This window comes from Perca flavescens, chromosome 4 (assembly GCF_004354835.1).
Source record: "Perca flavescens isolate YP-PL-M2 chromosome 4, PFLA_1.0, whole genome shotgun sequence".
NCBI lineage: Eukaryota > Metazoa > Chordata > Actinopteri > Perciformes > Percidae > Perca > Perca flavescens.
Window position 1 is genome coordinate 13,631,135 of NC_041334.1, and position 23,770 is coordinate 13,654,904.

Genomic DNA, 23,770 nt, shown 5'->3' on the forward strand with positions numbered 1-23,770 from the left:
GCTCACATAAAGCATTATTTGCATTGCCTTAAGCACTTTGTAAACTCTGTTTTAGAATAGTGCTGCATTAATAAAGCTTGGTTAGGTTGCATAAAAACAAATGCCATTATTATAAAAAAAGAAATAATTAGAGTGGTTATCCAATTCTAATTCAAGAGCAAAAATGTGCATTTCATGAAATAACAGGTAACGTTTTATTTTGACAAGTCCATCATTGTCTAATCATTTCCTTGGATATAAAAAAACTTTTTAATTTGGTGTTACTTATAGGGAAAATAACTACTAAACCCATTTAATTAATTAATTAATTATTCATTCATTATGGGAAACTTTATTCTCCATATATGTTGAATTGTACGCTTACTTGCAGACAAAATTTCAAAAAAAATGATTTTGTCAAATGAAGAATTTAAGTGGACTTGTCTCTGTTTTCCTTATAATTAGTTCTAAATTGAAATAGTCTGTAACAAGAAACATTTTAGAAATGCTTAGTAAATGAGGGATGTAAAATAAAGCATTACCAAATAATCTTGACTCAAGGTACACTTGCTTAGCTTTTTCCAGAGCTTTCAACCACATCTCACGGCCTTCATCAGATGGCTCAGTTGTTTGATACAAGTTTTGCTGTTCTCGTAGTTGCAATATTTCTTATTAATTAAGCCACGATAACATTGCATCTAACAATCATTGTTATAATAGCAGCTAAACTAGATACATTTTTGGGGAAAGATTAATTTAATTCACAAATTACTGATTTGGCATGCAGTTGGTCAGTAATGGATACGTCTGACCTCTTTCAACAGTTGTTGCCCCAGTTTACACCCCTGTATGAGGTTGTCATTTCTTTGTCAAAAAACTGGTTGCACATAATTAGCATGGATGTAGATTTAATTTAACCTGGCTCAGCTTCTCCCCTCTGGTAGGCGCTACAGAACACTGTTCGCCAAAACAACCAGCCACAGGAACAGTTTATTGACAGACCATCATGGACACTTAAACCTGTCCAATCCCTGTGCAAAGCCTGTAACACCAAGCATCCACCTTTCAAGTAAATTATATATTTTAAAGCCTTAAACACATCATTTAAACATGTAAATAGCTGTCAAAGATACACTATAGCCTACTGCTATATCCACCTACCTCAGAAATATTACCAACATTAAAAATTCTTGTGTTTACAATTCTCATAGCGCTATTGTTTACATGTGGTTCTTGTATGTGTAGAAATATATTACTTGGACACTTTAAAGCTGATTCTGAATCAGATAAAGCTTGTGCACTGAGTACAACTGGAATCCACTTTTCTTAATCAATTCCAGATAAATCGATGCGATCGATTTGGCGGCCGGGTATTATAGTGCCTGCGCAGCCTTTTCTCCTTCCTTTTTGCTGAATGTGCCAGCCATGGCCCCGATTGTGAGTAGAAAAATTAGCAAATAAACTGCATACTGCCGATGTATTTTAACTTCTTTTTTGCACTCGCAGAAGCGTATGTAACCGGTGTAACGCTACAGCAATAGCGTTACAGGAGCCACGGATGTTTTAGCCTCTTTTTTTTCTAGCTTTGTTTACTGTGTAGCGTTAGGCTAAAGCCACGTTGGGCTAACGCTAGCTAGCAGTGAAACATCGCTAGCAACGTTTATGGGTTATACAAAATTCGGAGGTCTCTGTTTTTAAAGTTGTGTCGTGTACAGCCTTGGAAACACGATGGCGAATCACATATGCTGTTTTTCGCGTCCTTTAGCTGTTTAAGAGTTACATATGCTATGGTGGTTGTTTGTGCTTGTTTGAGTAGCTAACATTCTCCGTTTCTGTGCTAGAAAAAGCAGGTGGTCAGGAAGCAGGGTGGGAAGAGGAAGAAGCAGATCTTAAAGTTCACCCTGGACTGCACTCACCCTGTGGAGGATGGCATCATGGATGCTGCCAATTTTGTAAGTAGACCAGTTTAGACATTTATAAAAGACATGTTATCTGTTAAACAACAGCAGCTGTCAGACACTGAGTATCAACCAGTGCGGTCCTATCAGAGGGATCAATCTCAAGTCATTGGATTTGATGGTTACAGTCAGTTTGGAATAAAAGTACACCCTATTATCCACGGTTTTTAAAGGACACTAAAAAAAATATGCCAACCATAATGTGTCACCTATCAGTACTTGAAAGAGACTCTTTTGTAACTGTACATCAAATCATTTGTTACAGAAATTTCGAGTTACTTTCAGGGTTATGTGTGCTAACCCTGGCCGGATGTGACTTTCTGTGTCCAATGCACTCAACAGGAGCAGTTCCTGCAGGAGCGCATCAAGGTGAACGGCAAAGCTGGAAGCCTTGGCGGAGGTGTGGTGTCCATTGAAAGGAGCAAGAGTAAAATTGCCGTGAACTCTGAAGTTCCCTTCTCAAAGAGGTACAAAACACAGTTCAGCTCTTATCAGTGTTGTAACATCCGGCGACTAAATTATGTGTTTTTGCATGTCACGGGCATGTTTTAATATATGTGGGATTCTGCTCAGCGTGGTTGCTCTAAGATGCTATGTGACAAAAACAGGCGGTTTGTCTAATTTTAAAGGCATATTTGTACACGTCTCCTAAAGCAGCTAAGTAATTAGAATCCCCACCATTTGCCATTATCTTTGAATTTCATTTAATATTACTGGTGTTTCAACGAAAAATAATTACAAAAATAAAACTGGTAAATAAAACTAAGTAGAGAGCAAACAAGTACAGGGGTAGCGGCTAATGTAATGAGAGAAAAAAGCTAGATGAGCTGTTTAGCCACTCAACCCAATGGATAAGCACAATTTTCAAAAGCTGACCTATGTTAGTTCAAGGTGATCAGTTACTATCGATCTTAATCAATCTTTTCTGCTTATGATTTAGCTAGCTGTCTATAGCCATGAGCTACGTCACTGCACCTATTACTGTAACATTAACTTAAGTAAACAACTATGTTCAAATTGGCCAACTTTGTATGTTTTTCTAAAGGTTACCTGCTAAAGTTGCACTCATCATAGCACTCATCAGTAATCTGGGATGGTGGAGATTTTGAAGGAGGCTCTGTACTGTTAGTCAGTTGAACACTGAGCAACTTTCTGCTCTTGAATTTATTCCATGCACATTCAAGGGTTTTATCAAATTTGTCTTGGCAACAATGTCCTTTTTTTTTTTTTTTTTTTTGCATACATTGTATCGAGCCTGATAGAATGGAGCCACACTCCTTTTTTTTTTTTTTTTTTTTCACCTATTCGACGCACACTATAGTCAAGTCACTCAAAAAAGGAGACGCCATGAATTTCCGTCAACTCTCATGACATTGAACCACAGAAATAGATTGGACTTGACATGAGATGGCGCTGTGCTGTAATTGCTTCACATCAGACACTAAAGTAGCGAAAAAGATTTAAAAATGAGTTTATGTATGTGTAGCTACATACTTCTGAGACATTATGTCTGGCCCTAACAAAAACTAAACTACTGTGAAACGAAATGTATAAAAATAACCCTTTCAGGAAAAACTGAAACTATAAAACTAGCTAACACAATCTGAAAACGAACTAAAACTAAAATAAAAGTCAAAACTAAATTGAAACTATTGTAACATTGGATAGGACCGACATAATTCGGTCAGATACCCAGCTCTTGTGTGTGTGTGTGAGGTGTTAAGAACAGAGCCCAACATTTATGTTTAAAACAATGACTTTATATTGTCAACTGAATGTACTTCCGTTTTGCCTTTATCACAAATGTGATCAAGATGGCACTTGATTTGAAATTAGCTCAATCTGCTTAAAATGTTCATCCATAAACACAGGAAACAACTGTTCAAGGTTCAGCATTGATAGTCTGTATCAGCGACGTTTCATTCACACGATTGCTCCGGTTCCACCGGATGTCCCTCACGTTGACGTTCTAAACATCCGGTTGATACGGGAAACATCCTCCGAGCTAGAACTGACAATGAAATTATACTATATCTTTTTATTTTTGACTAACATTCTCATCACACACTCCACAGCCATTTAAATTCCAGAGCTCGCCTCCCTACGTGCACGTGTTCCACCAAAACAAGTTCCTTCCCGAGGTTAATTTGCAGCGGTACCGTACCTGCGTCCGGCACTTAGCACCGGCCAAGACAATTGCGTGGGTCAGGACTGTGACGTACGCACAACGCAGTCCTGACCCACGCATTTGTGAATGGACTTGATGTGGTCAAACCCAGGGTGAAGACTACCACAGTATGTCAGTGTTGTGTTTCCATTCCTTCTAAAAATAGAGACGTAAATAAGAGGACGTTAATAAGTGGAAAGTACGGTCTCAAAAGGTTCCTGTTACATTGTACTTTTAGCCTTTGGAAATGGGAGATTTAAAATTGCATTGTCACAAGACAATTTCTGCACTTGGCTTGGTAGTGGTATCTAGCCATGCAGTTAGTTTTGGTTTTCTTTGTAGAAGTATCTTGAGATCTTTGCTGCACAGGCTTGTGCCACCAGTCCGATACAATGGAGAATGGAGAATACAGGGGAATTTTGTTTGCGGTGCTCTAAACATTGAAAAAAATTGTTTCGCCAGGAACTAATCTACATTGAAGGAGCAGAGAAAAAAAAAATATACAGGCCTTTTTCACAGCAGACATTTTGATGTTTCTAAGTAGAAAAGGCACAGGTGATACTAATAGACCTAGTATTCAAAACCATTGATGATGGCTGCATTCCACTTAGCAGAGACCCTGGTATTGTTCATGCTGACTCACCGAAATGGCTCACTGGGACACTTGATGGAACTGAGCCATCGTTAAGGTTATCAATTTCAGCTGTGCTTTTCCTACTATGACAAGTCAACATGTCTGCTGTGAAAAAGGTCCATAACATGGACGATAGCACTGTTGTATTCAAAGTGCCCCGGTAAGCTGTGACAGTGAGCCAGCATGAACAATACCAATCCCGTGAAACCAAAAACGGCTGCATTACTTGTATTGACACCTGTGCTTTCCTTAGTGTGACCTAGCGTTTAAAAATGTCTTATTTTTTTATTTTTAAAAAGTCCTATTCTCTGCAAGGTTTGCGGGTTATCTCTAGTTACCTGGACTTATTTTTTTTAATACATTTTTTCGGAAAGATGTTGCACAGCAACCCCAAACAAAATCCACATTTACTCTAGGTATATACTGTGTATATGGGCATATTCCACTAAGGTGAAGTGGGAAAACAGGACCACAGTTACTGTCCAAAATCATGTGGGGCGACCTCTAGCTCACCCAGTAAGAGCGTGTGCCCCATGTAGGCTGAGTCCTTTGCAGTGGTCCTGGTTCGAGTCCGACCTACGACCCTTTGCTGCGTGTCATCCCACATCTCTCTCCCGCATTTTCCTGTCTGTCCACTGTCACTATCTAATAAATGGAAAACATCCCAGGTGAAAAAGAATTCTATTAAAAAAATACTTGAATAAAGTGTACTAAGTATATTTTCTAAATTTTTTACTATTTTCGTCAAATCCAAGTATAGTTAAGTGTATTCAATTATGTATTAACTTCAACTTAACATCTATTTGACTACACTTCAAGTGTAAATAGTATACTAAAATGGAACAACATTTTTTTAAACTTCAAGTGCACTAAAATACACTAATGAAAATCAAGATTCATGAGCAATTAAGCACACAGTACAATTGCATTGTATTGCCATTCTTATTGAAATACACTTAAAAAGGCATTGCAGCGCAACTTATAGTTGTGTTTTTAAGTATATTTTGTGCATACTGCTATCATACTTATAATTACTATAAACTGTTAATTTAGTATGCCTCTGTGATATTTCAAGTGATCTACAAATGCACTTCATAACTATATTTAGTGTTCAGTGTCCCACTATGACAATAATAATGTTTGAAGTGAAGTTCAATTACAACCTAAACATCATAAACACGTACTTTCAGTGCAATATTATAGTGTTAGGTAGAAACAAATAGTTTGAAGTATATTTCATCTGTACTTTTATCCCCATTTTGTTACACTTAAGCATGAATTTTGCTATTACACAAGTGTATTATATTACTATTCAGTTCAAGTGCATTACATCAACGGATTATAAATTGCATTTCAGAAAAGGATCTTTTATTATTGACACAAAAGTAAAACACAAAAGCAGATATTAGCAAAAGCAGGAACCTTGAACAGTTAAGGCAGCGTCAAGAGAAAAGAAAAAGAATATGAGCGATATCCCTTGTACTCGGACATACACGCCTCTGTGGACGATGTCTTGCAAGCGGTTTCAGGAAAGTGGCGCCAGTGTTTGTTTGTGTGTGTGGCGGCCCCCCCCTCTCTAAGCTCCGACTTGCAGAGGAGCAGAAGAAAGTAGCTGCACCTTCACCAAAATGAAGGCTGAAAAACAGAACTATTATGGTAAAAATATTTACTCGCCATGTGGCAGATAGCCACATAGATATAGATCAGGGGTGGCCAACCAGTTCAACATAAAGGGCCACAAAAAACACGCACCATAGCAAAAAGCCACACAACACATGCACGTCCATATTACAACAGTGACTTCCAGATCTAATGAAAGTCCTAATACATAGCAGTTTTCATAGGTTTTTTTTTCTTACTTAGATTGACTCAGTGGGAAACCTGACAGTCTTTGTTATCCACAATCCTTTTTAGGTCTGGTTGTAATCTGTTGTGGCCACTCTATCATTCATTAGTCACTAGAGGGGCTTTTTTTTTCCTCAGGTTGCAGAATCTATTTTTTTTTTTTTTTTTTTTTTTTTAAACTTAACTGAAATGTTTCAAAAAGTAAAAAAAAATGTACCAATAACACAGCCCCCAGCCACACAGGAGCAGGCAAAGAGCCGCATGTGGCTCAAGAGCCACAGGTTCGCCACCCCTGATATAGATAGATATAATTTGTTATTATTTAAATGTAATATTTAGGTTTTAATAAATATTTGTTAACAGCAGTACAGAGTCTGCAGTCTATCGCACAAACACTCTAGTAATAATGCAAACATTTGACGGTCAGTACCAATTGCCTGGGGGAACATACGTGCCACAAACTGCAATTCCACAACTGTACAACAGTGTGAAAGAAGACATAGCCTACTAAAGGAGATCAAAGACATATTGTGGATATTTAAAATATCTTCCAGTTCTAGTGTTAAAAATTCCTTAGAAATAAAAGTTTATTGATCTTTGAAAAAGTGTACCTGCATTATTATGCCATTATCATTATATTAGATGAAAATGGTCTCAGGACGACAAGATTATGGTTTATCACAATAATTTCTGGGACAATTTATCGTCCAGCAAAACTTGTTATCGTGACAGGCCTACTCTCTTTATACTGGACCAATGTCGAAGACCTGTTCCCATCCGTAACAACAACAGGAACATAGGGTCCAAGTTGAAAAACCCGAAGTTAACCTTTAAATTGTGCACTCTGTTTTCAAAGTAGTTTTTTCAAATGACAAAAATTTTTAACAGTGTAAAAAAAAAAAAAAAAAAAAAAAAAAAAATTCCATCTGGTATAGCAGTACCAAAGATGCCTGTTGGTCTTTAATGAAGGAGTCTGTTTTCTCTAGAGAGAACTTTTGCTTGGTTTGCAAAAGGTTATTTCCATGCAGCTCCATGCAAATCCTATCCAGTTAATTCAAACAAAAAAAAAACACAATACCAACAATTCCTTTAGGGACAACTACGCGGTTTAGTTGACGGCGCAATCTCTCTGGCCCTTTCACTGGAAGAGCCTGTTTTTTAGAGCAAGTGCTTTGTTAAGTTTCCCTCCATCAATTTCCATGCAAATCTTTTGGATCGAAGGCGAGAAGCAGCTGAAGTTCAGGGCATACTGTACATTAGTCCAAACAGCGTAGCAACAGGTAATGCTACATTATAAAGATCTTGCAACATCTTGATGCCTTCAAGGACAATACCAATGTCTCCTGGTTCATCACTTGAAGCATGTTCTTTAAGAACATAAATCCCAACGCTGGTTTCGTTTATGGCGTCTTCATCCATGCCCTATTTATAAAAAAAAAAAAAAAAAAAAAAAAAAAAGGCAGTCAATAACACCAATCAAGAAACAAATACACAAGTATTAAATCATAAGGGAGTAGTAAGTAGGGCTAACTATTTTAGAAAATAATCTAATTGCGATTTTTTTTTTCCCCCACAAATATTGTGATTGCAATTTAATATGCAATAATTTTTTAAGCTCTAGCTATATTATATTCTAAGCTATATTTAGTGCACTTTGTTTACAGTGTACTAAGATTACACTACTGATGAAGTGAAATTAGTGTACACTTTCAAAAATTATGCAAACTCTGTATTAAAAATAAGTGTACTTACTATAAGTACACTAAGTAACCACTTTACATTTTTGTATTTTAACATATTTTATTAAAGTACTCTGATATGCCACTAAAAATACACTTATTTTAGAGTGTACTGTATAAAGTGTACAGAAGTCACACTTCTAATGAAGTGAGATCATAGTACACTTTAAAAAAGTATACTAACAATTTAATTTCCAAAACAAAATACACTTCCATAAGTACACTGAATTGCCACTCTAAGTATGTCAAATTTAATACACTTAAAAAAAAATAAACTTCTATACAATTTAAAATACATTAACAACAAAGTACACTTTCAAAAAGTACATTTAAAAAATAATTTGATTACTGGTAAATTAGTATGCTTACTTTTTGGACTCTGAAGTTGAACTTAATTACATCTATTTTGAAGTATACTTTTAAAAAGTACAAAAGTACTTCATTCATATTTCTAATAAACTAAAGTATACTACTTTTTTACCTGGGATGCCCCCCAAAAATAATCTTAAAATAAATAAATAAAACAACAAATCCAAACAATGTCACCAAAATCAACATGATATATGACTGGAAGAAGTCACTGGGAGATGTTGCTATTAGTATATCAGTATAATTTTTTGTAGCCTCCTACGTATGGTATATCTGCCGTTTTTTATCCTTTTATTCAAATATACATTGACTGCATTTCTGCAAGTGACACACCTGCCTTAATCTGCAAATACTTGAATTTAGTAAGTCATTTGGATAGTGCTTGTATTATTTCAAATGACCTTTTATGTGATCTCGGGTCAGTAAATAATCCAAAATACAATTACAAAGCACTTGCTTTACCTTATAATGGCATCAGGGTTTTATTGCATTATAGCTAAATGCATACCGTTGACATGTTATGTCACAAGTTGTGTTTGACATTAGTTAGTTTACCCATTTCTTTGTCAAAGCACATAACTGACTGCAGACCTCCAAACTCTCTGGTGCAGATTCAAAGTGATTTTAAGAATATAAATATGACCCACGTGTACTTTTGACTAATAACTTCTATGATGGTATTCCCTTTCCTCCTCATCTCTTGCAGGTACTTGAAGTATCTTACCAAGAAGTATCTGAAGAAGAACAACCTCAGAGACTGGCTGCGGGTTGTGGCCAACACCAAGGAGAGCTATGAGCTGCGCTACTTCCAGATCAACCAGGACGAGGAGGAAGAGGAGGATGAAGATTAAACTTCACACCATTTCAATAAAATTTCAAAGTAGAAAAAAAAAATCTGTTGTCTTTTATTTTAATAGATTTTTTTTTTGTTCTCTGGGCATCACACACAGAGGCTTCTGTACATACTGGAGATATGAACATAACACTGTATGCTGTGTTGTAGTAATCATTATTCAGATGCACAATTAAAACAATCCTAATAAAATAGCCATTTTTGTTTTTTTATTTTCTTCTTTTACCTTTTTATTTTTCCGGTACCTTAACCTGACTGGGGTTCTCTGATGAGAATGCGTTTCTTCTGCTTTGGTGCCTGGTGTACAGATATCTGAGCCACCAAAGTAATAACAATAACATAAAAGTAGTTAAGTTAATTATGTAAATAGAGGAAAAAAGGTGAAACAAAAAAATTAAGCCGGTTATAATTACTAGAAAGGCAACAATTAAACCCAACGGGAACATTTGGAAATGAAACTTCCACTACAACGTGCGTTCAGCAGGACCCTTCCGGCTCCTGGTTGGTGTAATTTGATACATTTAGGTGCAGTTGAAACTCGTGCTCTCTCTGGCGAGCTCTCCGTGGGGCATCCTCTTGTTACAGCTGTGGTAACCTTGACAACAGTTAGCCCACTGGCAGCCGGGACTCCGCTCACAGCATGCAGCCATCAGGCTTTTCGTTTCTGGAAAAAGTGGAAGTTTGTAAAAATGAAATTCGGGTTATTTAGATATTAGACGTTAATTAAAACCGAAATGAGACCAAAACCCATTTAATGACAACCCTGTCCCCTTCAGGGGAAAAAATAAATAATAAAAAAAGAACAAGCGTGTTTGTTTCCTTCCTACAGCCTGGCTTCATATTTAGAGTAAAGGTTGTGCATGAACAGTGAAGCAGCAGAAGTTTCTGTCTCCATTCTCCGGACTTCCAAAAGGGAACGGGAAGGCGACAGGCGCGGGACTGTATCCGCCTATTAGCGGCGCATGCATGGCGTTGCCTCGCGGGGTGTTTTTTTTTCTTCTTTTCTTTGCACACTACTAGTTAGAGTGGTTACTAAGAGAGCATGACTAACTAGTTGTGGGTGAAATTATGGGATGCATCGTCATGGCAACAGACCAGACGTCACAATCTGGGCATGTGTGTTCCATTTTTGTCTTTCTTATTTTTCAGACTGGAAGACCTGGATAGAGATCAGTGGAAATTAATATTATTTTTTATTTAATTTTTTTTTACTCGTGGAGAAAAATCCCCAGATTTACTGCAACAACAAAAAAGAAATAAAATGTAATTGTTTTTAATTTTTTTTTATAACTGAGCGAGGAATAGCCTACATTTGTTTTTGGGTGAAGAAAGAGACTGGGCTGCGGCGTCTGGAGGGTTAACTTTCAGTATTCTCAGCCTAAAAAGGGTTTGGGGGCTATGAGATAAAGATGCCGGGGTCGCTGAGTAATGAAGACGAGGGACAAGACGACATGGATTTTGAAGACGATATGCCAGGTGAGGGGATGGGGGGAGGCGGGGTGTCCTTCAGATTCTTTTTTGCGCCGCTACGCCTTGAATGCGGGTAAAAGGGCTTGTCCTGCGTTCCTGAGACCAGAGAGGAGGAGGAGGAGGAGGAGGGGTGGTGTGCAATAAGCACAGTCATGCTATTATTTCTTTGCACGACCTAGTGTCTTAAAAGTGGGATCGGGGTTTTTGGATTTGCCTCTGGCTGTCCTCACATCCAGCCTGATTTTTTGGGGGCATGATGAAAACCCTGCTGCACGGTTTCTGGAGGCTGTCTTTTTTTCTTTTTAATTTTTTTCTTTCACAGGCTGCATGCGTTTACACGTGAATGGCTTTCAGCTCCAAGTCCAAACACACAAGTTAGGTCCAGAGAAGCTGTTTAAAACCATGACTATGTATTACGCTGTGATGTTTCTCAATGAATGAGTGCATATGCTTTTAAGTAGCCTAGAAATGGGCTGCAGTGACAACATATCCGTGTTGGTTTTGTTATATGTGATGCGTGTGCTGTTCCACTTGTGATCAGGAGGCTGCTCCAACTTTAATGTTTTTTTTCTTCCTAGCCCTGCATGGCCGCAGAGGTGTGAAAGCCACGTGTAGGCTAACAGTAAACAGTGCTTATGGTGTGCCATGGCGCCTTTACCTTTGCCTTGATCCTGTGCACTGTTGATGATGGCCATGGTCAGGTCATCAACATCCCTTTAGCTCTAGGTCGTACACTAACTGAAATTAACTCTAACCCACATTCTTGACACGCAGCTCAGCTTCAGTTCTCAGCCAAGTGTGTGCAGTATTTCTTGTGGCTGTAAAATGAATCTGTCAACCACTATGGCAATGAACCAATTGTTGTAGGCTATACATTGACATTTTCTTATCCTTAAAGATGTTAAAAACTAATCAAGGCACAGGGGATGTTAAGATTCCCTAATAAATGACCTGTCCACAAGACGCTCGCCAAATTGTGGTCATTTTGTTTTCTTTGGGCTTATGGCCCGTGTCCACACTCAACCATTCTTTGTCCTAATAGCTGTGCTGGTAAAACAGTTAAAGCACTTGATTAGTTTGGGAAATCCCAGTCACAGTGTTGAGCTGACTAAAAGGATGTTTTGTATAGTAGTAGTTTAAGATTTGGATTTTCTTGACTGCTGCATCTAGAGCTGCAAAGATGAATCGAATAATCGATTAGTTGTCAACTATTAAATTAATCGCCAACAATTTTGATAATCGATTAATCGGTTTGAATAATTTTTTAAGGAAAAAGTAAAAATTCTCTATTTCTAGTTTCTTGAATTGAATATTTTCTAGTTTCTTTTCTCATATGACAGTAAACTGAATGTCTTTGAGTTGTGGACAAAACAAGACATTTGAGGACGTCATCTTGGGCTTTGGGAAACACAGATCTACATTCAAAATAATCAACAGACTAATCGACAATGAAAACAGTAGTTAGTTGCAACCCTAGCGGCATCATAATGTCTGCTCAGTGATATGATAAACCAATGATGGGATTAGGTAAAGAGATGAGCCGCCATGGCCAGGAGCCAGCTTCATCAAAATGTACATCCCAGTCAAACCGAGTCCTAAAGGGCTAAGGATCTGTTACCTGGTCCAGTGTGTCAGAGGCTGAGGTGATGAAGTGCATTCTACTGGGCATGAGTAATCTTTATGCCACGAGGTCAATTTGGCCAGTGCAGTCAATAGATTCCTATTTTCTTCTTCTCTTGCAGCTCGCTCTGAGGCATGGGCTGATTCAATGGTTCGATGTCAAGGGCAACACCTAAAACATGCTGCTTTGCCCTCTAACCCTAACCCTCCTTTCACGTCCCAATGTGGAACGTTTCATGGTTAAAGCAATAGATTGAGTGAAAGTAAAAGTTGAGTGTAAAAAGCCAATGCAGTGTTGTCTCCAGCCATTGGTCTGCCTCTTATTGCTGTTTAGTGATAATATGTTACACAAAACTACATTACAAAGGAGTTTTGGGTCTATACGGAGGTACTTCAGACAGTCCCATGTAATAGGCTATCTCCTGAAAAGGTCCAAGGAACATTTAGAGACTAAACATTTAATGAATCATTTTCACCAACATGGTTTCCATGGTGCATTTCTTGCTCATTGTTCATGCTCGTTTTAAAGGTCTTGAGCCTCAAATGCTGGTGTATTTAGTACTGTATCACTGTCACAACAAAGGGGCTATATTAATGGAAGTATATCATCTGCATATTATTATTTCTATCTATGACTAAAACATGATTTTCTATTAAATTGACAGGTTTGTACGAATTGCCATTTTTTCCTATAGGCTACACAGTTTTTCATAAGCCAGAATAATACCAACAGGCTTGCAGTGGATGGTGTGCCGTACAGAGAGAGACAAACAGAGTTAGAGAAGGGGGGAGACGAGAGAGAGTGTTTGAGTGTTGAAGCATCATCTATGACTGCCAGTCGTAGCCTGAGGGAGAACACAAGCACTGATGCGTGTCCCTAATAACCCTGTAGTTGGTTAAACATGTATATGAGAGGTAAGGTGGAATTGGTTATGGCAGGTTAGTGAGGATGTGTGAATAGTAATCCAGTTAGAAAAATCAAAACGTTTTCATGTGTCAGCCGAAATTGATTTACGTCTGCCTTGATTTTTTTTTTGTATTTTACTTTGTTGGCTATAAACGTATCAAAGGGACTCTTTAACATGGCCATCCCTTATGACGACACACTATGTAGTGAAGGGTAAATGTACTGACAATTAGACAATAATATGTATTTATTATGTCTTCTGTGGCTAAATGAAGATATCCGCACGGTAACGGTGATAAATGTCTTTGCTGCCTTCTTTTTTGGTCATATCATATCAATGTTGCAAATCCATTGTTATTCTGCTGATACAGGAAGCAGTGTTCAGACAGTTTACGACCTCCATCAACAGGCATCAAAGTGACAGACAGGGTCAGGAATCCAGGTCAGATTTTTCCTTACATCAAGATGCTTCCATGCAATTAAAACACAACAATGTAGAAGCACATCCTAGGGGGATTTAAGACCCCTAAAAGCTATGCTATCACAGCCTTTATTTGTTGTGGCACATAAAGTGTCCTAATTCCCTTTGTTTCACTCTGGGTGCTCACACTGTCACAGATTGTTCCATTGTGTTTTCTGTTTTAATTGTTTTGTTCTTCCCTAAAATTGAAAGATTATCATGAGCTTTGGTGTGCCTACAAATGTTATCCCCAATTGGAAAGAGCTCTATTTTTGGATCCCTCACTGTGAAAGTTGACACCATTTTTTTTTCCTGCTGCGCGTGCACAAAGCCTGTGCTTGAAAGATGCGTTTTTTTAATGTGTATTTGCAGATGAGCGTTGCAGCATTCCAGTCTGTTTTATAGCTTCTTTCTATTGCACACATTATGATCTTGTGCATATATTGTCTATGATAGATATACTTTTAATGGTGCTATTTGGTCTTTATCCTTCCATCACTTTGATGATTACATTTTCTAATAATAGTCTATGGGTGTCTTTTTTTCTGAAGGCGTTTGAGGCCTAAGCTATAAGTACTTGATCAATGAAGAGAGAAAAAGCGGTGGCTCCGTTTTTCCTCCTCCTTAGCAAGCAATGCTGGGCAACATTAAGTGGGCATTTCCACACAGGGGCCAACAGAGAAAGGGCTAATGTGCTTTCCAGTAAACTCTAGCTTCCTCACTTGCGAGTCGCTCATGAATCTCCCTTCTAATGGGTCAGTCCGGTGGCCAAGCCCTTGCAGGAAGGTCAGGACTGTGTCTGTGCCATCCGTCCACACTTTACAGAAGGCTCTTTTGCCAAGTGGAGCTTTGTTCCTCTGTCTAACAGAACCTAGTGCCAGACCTCCCTGTGCCACATGACTGAGCGACCCCCCCCCCCCTCTTTTCCAACACCCGGCACAGCCTGGTCCACTCACCAAGCAGAGAGATTATCATTCACCTGATGGCCTTCCCTTTGGGGACATCACAGGCCATTTACTGTCGGCAGGTTTCAGATTACATGGCAATGTAGGTGTTAAACACAGACATCTTTTGTTTTTCAATCAATTGCATTGCTGCCACACCTTCTGCCTATACACGAGGTACATTACTGAGAGACCATTTGTACATTTTTATTTGCTTTCTAACGACAACTGTCACAGCTTCGAGGCTGTACTTCAGGCACAAGGGGTGCTTTGAGCTAAATGCTAACATGCTCACAATGACGATGCTAACATGCTGATGTTAAGCATCTGTTCACTATTTTAGTTTAGCATGCTAACATTTGCTAATCATTATTTGGTAACCTTTGGAAACCCAACGTTTTGGGCAAATTAAAAAAAACGATTACATGAATGTGGCAATCCATCCAAAAGTTGTTGAGACATTTCACTCAAAACTACAAATGTCAACCTCATGCTGAAAAACAAAAAAATGAATCACCAAAGCCATTAGGATTTTTTCATCTGGGAACTATGAATGTTTGTACAAAATGTTGTAGCGATTAATCCAGTATAGATGTTGACATATTTTACAGAATAAGTGAAAACTTCGTCCAAATGGTGGCGCTACAGGGAAAGTCCTTTAGGATTCATCCTCTAGGGACCATGAATGTCTCTACAAAATTTCAGTAGTTGGACCAAAGTGGTGGACTGAGCAATCAACAAACCAACACTGCCATCCGTAGCATGCTACCAACATGGCTGAAAAGGACTTAGTCTGCTCTGCTGCATATAATTGAACTTTTTAAACCTACATCACTGCATCACCACTGTCAAGTTTGAGTGATCTATTGTTCAGAAAACAGAGCAAGGGACACACAGTCCGGCATCATCTGGTGCATCTAATCAGTGATGTGTGGTCAACCTGTCACTCATTGAGACAAGAGGTGCAGACTGTGTGCTTTCTGTAATCCAGAGCCTTCTACATCTGCATCTGAGCCATGTCATCGTCTGTACATCTCAGTGAGATGCGAGGCTTGCATACATCATAGACTTACATACACCTGAGACGTAAAAGAGCTCCCTTTTTGAAATAATGAATACATAAACTCAAGGCTTTATTTAAAAAAGAGAGACATAAAGGAGAGAGGAGCACAAGGATCTGTGTGTGTGAGGCAGGGCTGTTGTCAAGTCCACCTTTGTCAAGTCCAAGACAAGTCCAAGACCAGGACTAGTCGAGAGTGAGTCAAGACCAAGTCCAAAAAAGTTAGAGTCCAAGTCAAGATGAGAGGCAGTCAATACCGAAACAGAAAAAAAAGAATCCTCTCCAAGACCATTTACTTACCTGTTCATAATTTATGTAATGCGAGAGACAGTATATCTTCTATTAAGATGATAATTTTGCTTTATTATTTGTAATAATCAGTCCCTCCAGAAAATTGTGCGATCGCATAATTCAATGCATAATCAGCCAAAGTCCGCATATTTATGCGGAGGCCGCATTTTTTCAAATGTTGCGTTTACTTGACACAAGAGCAGCCATTTTCCCCTGTTGCCATGGGAACGTTATGAAGTGACGTAATTACGCGACGTGAACATCATCGAAAAGCAGGGTGTTGGGGGAATCACATTTTTTTTTCTTTTTCATCAAACCGCAGTTTTTGCAAGTTCCCGCAATTTCATCGCATAAAATTGCATAAATATCCCGCATATGCCATCGCATTTTTTAAGAAAACGTGCTGCATAATCAAGGATTTTCGCCCGCAAAAATCACAAAAAAAACTCAAAAATATAAAATGGAAATGTTCCCATTCTTGAACTTATTACCTGTCCTGAAGAATTCATAGTACAAAGTGCTCGCTGACACTGTGTCTGTGGCCAAAATGAAAATGATTGAAGCCTGATGATTGAGGAATATGTTGCAGCCAGGCGTATACCAGGCGACCAATCTCAATGCCTGTTGTAGATGGATTTTGAATTAAACTAATACCTGTTTTCTGAACAAGCACGCTTGTTTTGAAGGAAGGAAGTTACTTTAGAACAAAAGCATATAGTGCTGGACTCAGTCGAGACCAACTAGAATATTTGGTGACTCCAATGGCCAAGTCCGAGACAAGTCCAAGTCCAAATACCAACAAGTCCAAGACAGATAGATAGATAGATCAGTGATTAGTGGTTATCTTGCCTTAATCAGCTACTAATAATTCAATTGTATTTCTTTAAATGCTGTTTTAGATGCTTTTAAATACATAACTTACTACTTCCATTTTGACATGTAAGATAATTACGACCATTAAAAAATGTTGTCAGTCAGCAGCTTTACTTTAAAAATATTGGACACATAAAGCGCAAGAAACCCCCAATTAGCTCTGAAGAAGGGGTGATACACTTCATCTGGTGGTCAAAGGAAACACATTGAGCCTGACATTGCCACTGACTAAAGCTTTGAAATCACTGGTGTGTATGTACTGTGTGTGTGTGTGTGTGTGTGTGTGTGTGTGTGTGTGTGTGTGTGTGTGTGTGTGTGTGTGTGTGTGTGTGTGTGTGGTGGGGGTGCCTCCTGCTAGCTTTGCTAAATAGGGGATAAGTGGTTGGTGGGGTTTGTGTGTCTACTACACAGGAATCCCTCCTCCCCAACTTCTCACTCCAGCTGCCCAGGGGAGAGGTAGACTGCAGGGCGAGAGTGTTGGCTGATTGACTCTGATACATGTGCTGCATATTTCATGCCCTCCAGTCTGTCTGCATGAGACACAGAGAGAGCGAATGGGAGACGCGCAGATAGAGAGATGGAAAGAGGCAGAAAGAGAGAGAGAACGAGATCAGATCGACCTTTACGGGGCGGTTACTACTCTGCGTGTCTCTTTATAGTGATGTATTGTTTGGGACTGTCTCCGTTTCCTTACTTACTCCTCTGTGACCCACTATGGCATCACTGAAGTCTGCTGCGCTCAGCAGTCAGCCCCGTTTGTACACAGCAGCTCCGAGACAGTACAGCTGACAACCAGCAGCAGGTCGCTCTAGTCCCAGCAAGCATTAAAGGCAGAAGATCTGCTCAGTATACCTCAGTGGTCCTCCAGGGAGTTCCCATTTAGCGGCAGGGCATGCACTCCATCTATTTGTGCTTTGACGGGTAAAGTTGATACACACTCAATGATGTGTGATTACGAGGTTTATTTTGCCAAGTGCTCCTGTCGGTCTGGCAACAATTCATCATTTTTTTTTTTTTTTTTTTTCAAAAACAGGCTAACTGACTTTCACTTTGCTGTTCTTTCACAGCGGCTAATGATTATTTTCATTATCGATTAATCTTTCCTTTTTTATCTTTTGGATCACTTGTTTTTAGTGCCGGGCGGTGTGACCAAAAGTTTGTATGACGCTATTTTTTAAATCTTTTTGTCGGTTTCTCAGGATTTCTTTTGTTGTTGTTGCATGACAGGGACCACTGTCAGGAGTACAGGAAGAATGAGTGAAAGAACAAATAGTTTTGCCCTGTGAGTAAGCTGTTCATTTTTGTGTTAAGAGTTATATAACTATATGTTTTGTATCACCAACTGTCCAACCAATTAGCAACGATATAAAACAGAAAAGATGCAAATCCTCACATTAAAGTTGCTGGAACCAGTCAATGTTCGACATTTCTTCTTTGATAAGTGACAAAATTGTTGTTGATTTAATTTTTTTTATTACCAACAAATCCGTGTTCAAGCCAAACTGCATTTGTCAACATGACGAGTCAGGCTCATTACAAGCTGAATTGGCTGTAAAAGTCTTCAAACTCAACATCGTCAGCCACATTTCCAAACCTATCATGGTAAATACTCGCTGTACAGTATACTACATTGTGTTCCTCAGATAATGTTTTTGTTTCTGTGTCCAGATGAGGATGACGATGGGGAGCGCAACGCCGTTCCCCTCACACCCCTCGACAGCTTCTTCTCTGACAACGACTCCCTCAAACAACAAAAGAAGAAGAAGCCCAAAAAGATGAAAGAGGGGAAAATGCCCAAAGTTAAGAAGAGGAAAAAGGAGGTAAGGTGTAATTCAAACTCAACGCCATCTGTAGTGACCTCGGACACAACCGCTTTGTGGCTCGAGCTGCACCCTGTGTTCTCTATTTCTCAAGCCACTGTCTCTCCAGTTGGATCAGAGGTGTGTGTTGGCTGCTGGACCGCCTCTGTCATCTGAATGAGAGGCAGTGGACCGTCTCAGGCTCAGAGGAGGTTGGCATCAGTCACACTGTCACTGCCAGTGTAAGCTGTGGGCATCAAGGGCCAGTTTAAAGTGTAGATTTGTGCCTGTGGTGCCGGTGCTGATGGCAGGGACTGTAGGTCATAAATACAGCGATTGTGCCAAGCTAGCAGTGGGAGTCAGTGCTGTTACAGAGCGGTTTTGACAGTTGAATTTCTCCAGCCTTTAGGCCCGGTACACACTTAAATGGCTATTTTTTAAATTCAATTCAATTCAATTCAATTTTATTCATAGTATCAAATCATAACAAAAGTTATCTCGAGACACTTTACAGATAGAGTAGGTCTAGACCACACTCTATAAATTCCAAAACCCCAACAATTACAGTAATTCCCTCAAGAGCAAGCATTAGCAGTGGCTATTGCGACAGTGGCGAGAAAAAACTCCCTTTTAGGAAGAAACCTCGGCAGACCCGGACTCTTGGTAGGCGGTGTTAAACTGTAGCTTTTTCTGTGAGTGTTGGCCTTTCGTCCACACACAAACTGCGTTTTAGGTCACTGAAAACTTAGTCTGACTCACCAGATTTAGATCTTGGATATCTTGGAGTCTCCCTTTGGATTGCGTTTTTGGCCGGCATTCTCTTCTTCCGCTGTCTCCGCTATTTAAAATTGTTAATTGTTGTTTTAAATTTGTCATACCTGCCCAGGGTCTACAGGTGGAAATTAGCAATTGTTGCTATAACCTGGCCCAAGACATTCTCTTGTTTAACAAGTTTAATGTTTATTTGTGCATTTTCCCTGTTTCAAATAAATCAATTTTCATTCCATTTATTTTGCAAGTCCACCGTTGCTGCATTTTAGGGTAGCAATTGTGATTGGTTTAAAGAAATACAAATAAGCGAAAGCATTTTTTTTCCTTTACGGAAAGGATGATGAGGGGAAAAACCCCTTTTTCAATTTCAAATGGACTAGTCTGCAACATTTATACAACATGTCAGAGGTTGGAGCTCCTCCAAACATTAACACTAGGGACATAATTAAAGCAGATTTGTTATGCTAAGATCACTAATCACTAAGATAAGATAATCACAAAACTTTTAAAGCTAGCCTATGTGACTTTTGCCTCACAACCACTGGGGGCAAAAGTGATAATTATGGGTAAACAGTAATACTAAAATGTAACAATAGTGAAATGAGTCAGTAATGTCCTTTATACAGCAATATCTAACTTTATTGAAAATGTGCTAACATGAGCTAGCTTTATCCATCATCGGTAAGGCCACAAGAACACACAAACATTTTCCAATGTGTTCACCAGCTAGTTGCTAACTTTGTCTGTGTACCATTTGGTGTTGGGAAAGTAGCATACACTGAGTTTATGTGAGTTTTCTTTTCCTTTTTTTTACAAAAAAACTGCTCCAGCTCTAGCTGGAAATGAGGTCAATGATAGCAGACATTGTAGGCTGGTGCTACATCATATTCGGTGACTAAATTATTGTATTGAAGTCTATTTGTGTTTCCCCTTCCCCTTGTTAACATAAACTCAAACAACAAATTAGTCATACCCTCAACCAGTCCTCTCTGCAACTCCCATCTATAATCTAACCTAAACCCTAACCCAAGGGTGAAACTGACTTAGTCGTGGCCGGGTTGGATCAGTGGGTCGAGCAGGCGCACATTAACATAGAGGTTTATGCCTCGACGCAGAGGTCCAGGGTTCGAATCGGACCTGCATGTCTTCCCCTTCTCTCTCCCCCTTTCTCACCTAGCAGTCCTATCCATTAAAGGCGGAAAAGCCCAAAAAATAAAGTCTAAAGACATCTTGTCAAACTAACGATCAGGTCACAGAATTTAAGGAGTTACACACCAGAAAATCCAAACTATCGGCTAAAAGACAACTGCAGCTGGGTGATGCTTGTCGGTGGACTTATGAGCAACACCTTTGACATTATTGCACGTGTTCATTGGGTCCACTGTCACCACAACTTTTTAGGAGAATTTGGCAAACCAAGATGGCATCTCATCAAGTCACTTTTCTGGCAATTTGAGCCAAACTCTGAAGCTGTAAGAATGCTTCGTTCAATGATTCCAGGAATTCACTGTATTCCCAGTGCGTTTCCTGCCTGTGCTGGTGAACGCTTTAACAGTGTCACTGACGTAGCCAGGATGTTCCCCTCTGCTGGCTGGAGATGCCAGCAGTGCTGCGAGGAGCTTGGCTGGCCAGGCTGCCACCCGGCCCTTTGGCTGCTTGTGGTAAACACTGAGCTCTGGGTCTCTCTGAGCTAATGAGGGGGGGGGACTCCCTCTGACACTCCCTCTCTCTCTAACACACACACACACACACACACACACACACACACACACACACCACACTGACTATGCTCTGTATTCTCCTCTTTCTTCCCTCTCCTCTCGCCTCTCACATACATCCCCTCACTCTGCCTTGACCGGGATGCCGCTGCTTTGTTACTGCCTTTACATCAAAGGAACTGCAACTCTCTTGCTTTCTTTCTTTTCTTTCTTCCTTTCCACCCTCCCTATTGTTGCTCTCTCTCTCTCTCTCTTTCCTTCCCACCGAGGAGCTGCTGCTGCTGTAATTCACTTCCAATCAATCCCCAAATGTTGGTGTCAGACGGGGGCCAAAAGTCAATTGGGGTCAGAGACTGTCAGTGGCACATCCCAGTCTCAGGTTAGAGCTACTGGCGGAGCGAATGGCAGTGGAACAGAGGAACTATGTGGACGTGAAGGGATGTTCTGTCTCCCTTTCAACAAAATGAAATCTAAATCAAGGGAATAGCAGTTTATAGAAGACAGTTCATTTTATTGGAAAAGGAAGAGGCTGCAGTTTGGCAACAATAAAACATCCATGAAGCTGTGAGGGAGCCGCTTGTAGCTTTAATATTTTTGCTGAAACACACTCATTTTTAAGACGAGCCTCCGTCTTGTTTTTATAAGTTCGGTATCCTCTCAAGAATTGTGAGTCAACAGAGAGCTGTTGCTGATTCCCGGGAAAAAGAAGAGGCTGTTGTTTTAGAACCATGAAGTGTTTTTACAGCAGTATTTTTCCTTGTTGAACCAGATTTTATTGAATATCCACGTCTTTGCTCATTTTCTGCGTGCATCCTCTGCAATCTCCCGGAGGCAGATCCATTATGGGGAAGCATCTAATTTGATTATGTTATCAGCACTTATTTGATTTGCTTCCCTCTAAAAGTGAAGACGTAGAGACACCCTCTTTGTTGCTGCCAGTGTCCTCTCCGGTCCTACAGTAAGATGTGTGTGTAATATTGAACTCTGGGCCACGGTGAGGGCTTTGAACGGGTCCACCTTGTCTTTGCAGTTGGTCTCAACAGTGGTTCTGCTTCTTTGCTTTTCCCTCCTCCATCTCCACCCCCACTCCCATCCCCCATCCACTATCTTTAATTTACTCTCTCTCTCTCTTTCTCTTTCTCTCTCTCTCTCTCTCTCTCTCTCTCTCCTTGTTCTTATGCATAGATGAGATTTGTCTAGACGGGTGCTGGAGCACCAGCTCTGCAACCACAGTGCCTCTGCATAACAAGCTCGTTATGCAAACGTGTCTGATTGGATGGCACTGTTCCATTGGCTGGCACTGTGATAGAGAGTTTGTGTGTGTGTGTGTGTGTGTGTGTGTGTGTGTGTGTGTGTGTGTGTGTGTGTGTGATGCTGAGGGAGGGTGGGAGGCGAGTGAGTGGCAGGATAGAAAGAGTGAGAGAGAGAGAAAAAAGAAAGAAAGAAAGGGTGAGCTGTAATGAGAGAGAGAGAGTGATGGATAAAATAATGGAGGGGGGGTGCTGCACGATGTTAAAGAGAGAAAGTGAGAGAAATGGAAGGCGTGCGGGCAGGGGGGGCCGGGGGGTAAGCTATGAGAAAGAGAGAAAGGAAACTAGGAGGAGAGAGGAAGAGAGAGAGAGAGCCAGACACTGCTCAAATGTGGTCACCATGGCAACACAGCCAGGCTGCTGGTAGGGTTGGCAGGCGCTGCGGCAACGTGAGGCTTTCCACTGCGCTGCAGAGCAAAACGCCTGTAAGTCTCTCCATGGATCCACACAGGCCTGCTGAGCAACAGGCAGCGAGCAGAGCAAAAAAATAAATAAATAAAAAAAGCTGCTGTGCTCTAATTCCCTCCATAGCATGTACACACACATGTTCGCACACAGAAACCTGCATATTGTACATATATACATTTATGAAAGGCATACACACAAACACATCTTTACACAAACGGAAAAGAAACACACCAGAAAAGAGAAATTACAAAAATGTCCAAAAGACAAACACACCTACAGATCAAAGGAAGATTCCGAAATACACACACTGTATATGCACAAACATACCACACACACACACGCACGCAAAGAATTAGGTGAGAGGTGCATACGGGGAGAAACAGCAGATACTTTATCTCCCTTTTTTTTTACTCAATCATGATCACGCACCAGTGAATCGTTCATATGCAACATTCCTTACCACACAAACAACACCTGTTAACTATACAGCCGTCCAGATGTCTCGTATTAAACCGGCAGGATGCAGCTCTGAGCGGTGATCGGCTGAGCTCTTCTGTTTGTTGCTTTTCCTTTTAGTTCGATCGTGTGTAAAAGG

General features: G+C 39.9%; 2 protein-coding genes across 6 annotated transcripts in view; both read left to right on the plus strand.

Annotated features, from left to right (window-relative positions):
• Window positions 1–1,309: 1,309 nt before the first annotated feature.
• rpl22 (ribosomal protein L22) lies at window positions 1,310–9,640 on the plus strand. The gene is made up of 4 exons (XM_028575112.1): window positions 1,310–1,416; window positions 1,821–1,931; window positions 2,280–2,404; window positions 9,398–9,640. The coding sequence occupies exons 1-4, from the start codon at window positions 1,405–1,407 to the stop codon at window positions 9,540–9,542; spliced, it is 393 nt and encodes a 130-aa protein (XP_028430913.1). The 5' UTR covers window positions 1,310–1,404; the 3' UTR covers window positions 9,543–9,640.
• A 1,005-nt stretch (window positions 9,641–10,645) lies between these two features.
• Window positions 10,646–23,770, plus strand: part of chd5 (chromodomain helicase DNA binding protein 5) — a 50,021-nt gene continuing 36,896 nt past the window's right edge. For 4 of the 5 annotated variants that reach the window (XM_028575107.1, XM_028575109.1, XM_028575108.1 and 1 more), the window contains exons 1-2: window positions 10,646–11,020; window positions 18,838–18,989. In XM_028575107.1, the coding sequence (XP_028430908.1) occupies window positions 10,954–11,020; window positions 18,838–18,989 (219 nt within the window). In that variant the 5' untranslated portion in view covers window positions 10,646–10,953. Of the gene's footprint in view, window positions 11,021–18,389; window positions 18,452–18,837; window positions 18,990–23,770 lie in introns of those variants that run through there. The other variant, XM_028575111.1, reaches the window with a different exon arrangement.

Bases quoted from the DNA above. Each gene is read 5' to 3' on its own strand.
- rpl22 (XM_028575112.1), top strand. The intron at 1,932-2,279 runs GTAAGTAGACCA...TGCACTCAACAG, and splicing joins TCATGGATGCTGCCAATTTT to GAGCAGTTCCTGCAGGAGCG. The intron at 2,405-9,397 runs GTACAAAACACA...CATCTCTTGCAG, and splicing joins GAAGTTCCCTTCTCAAAGAG to GTACTTGAAGTATCTTACCA.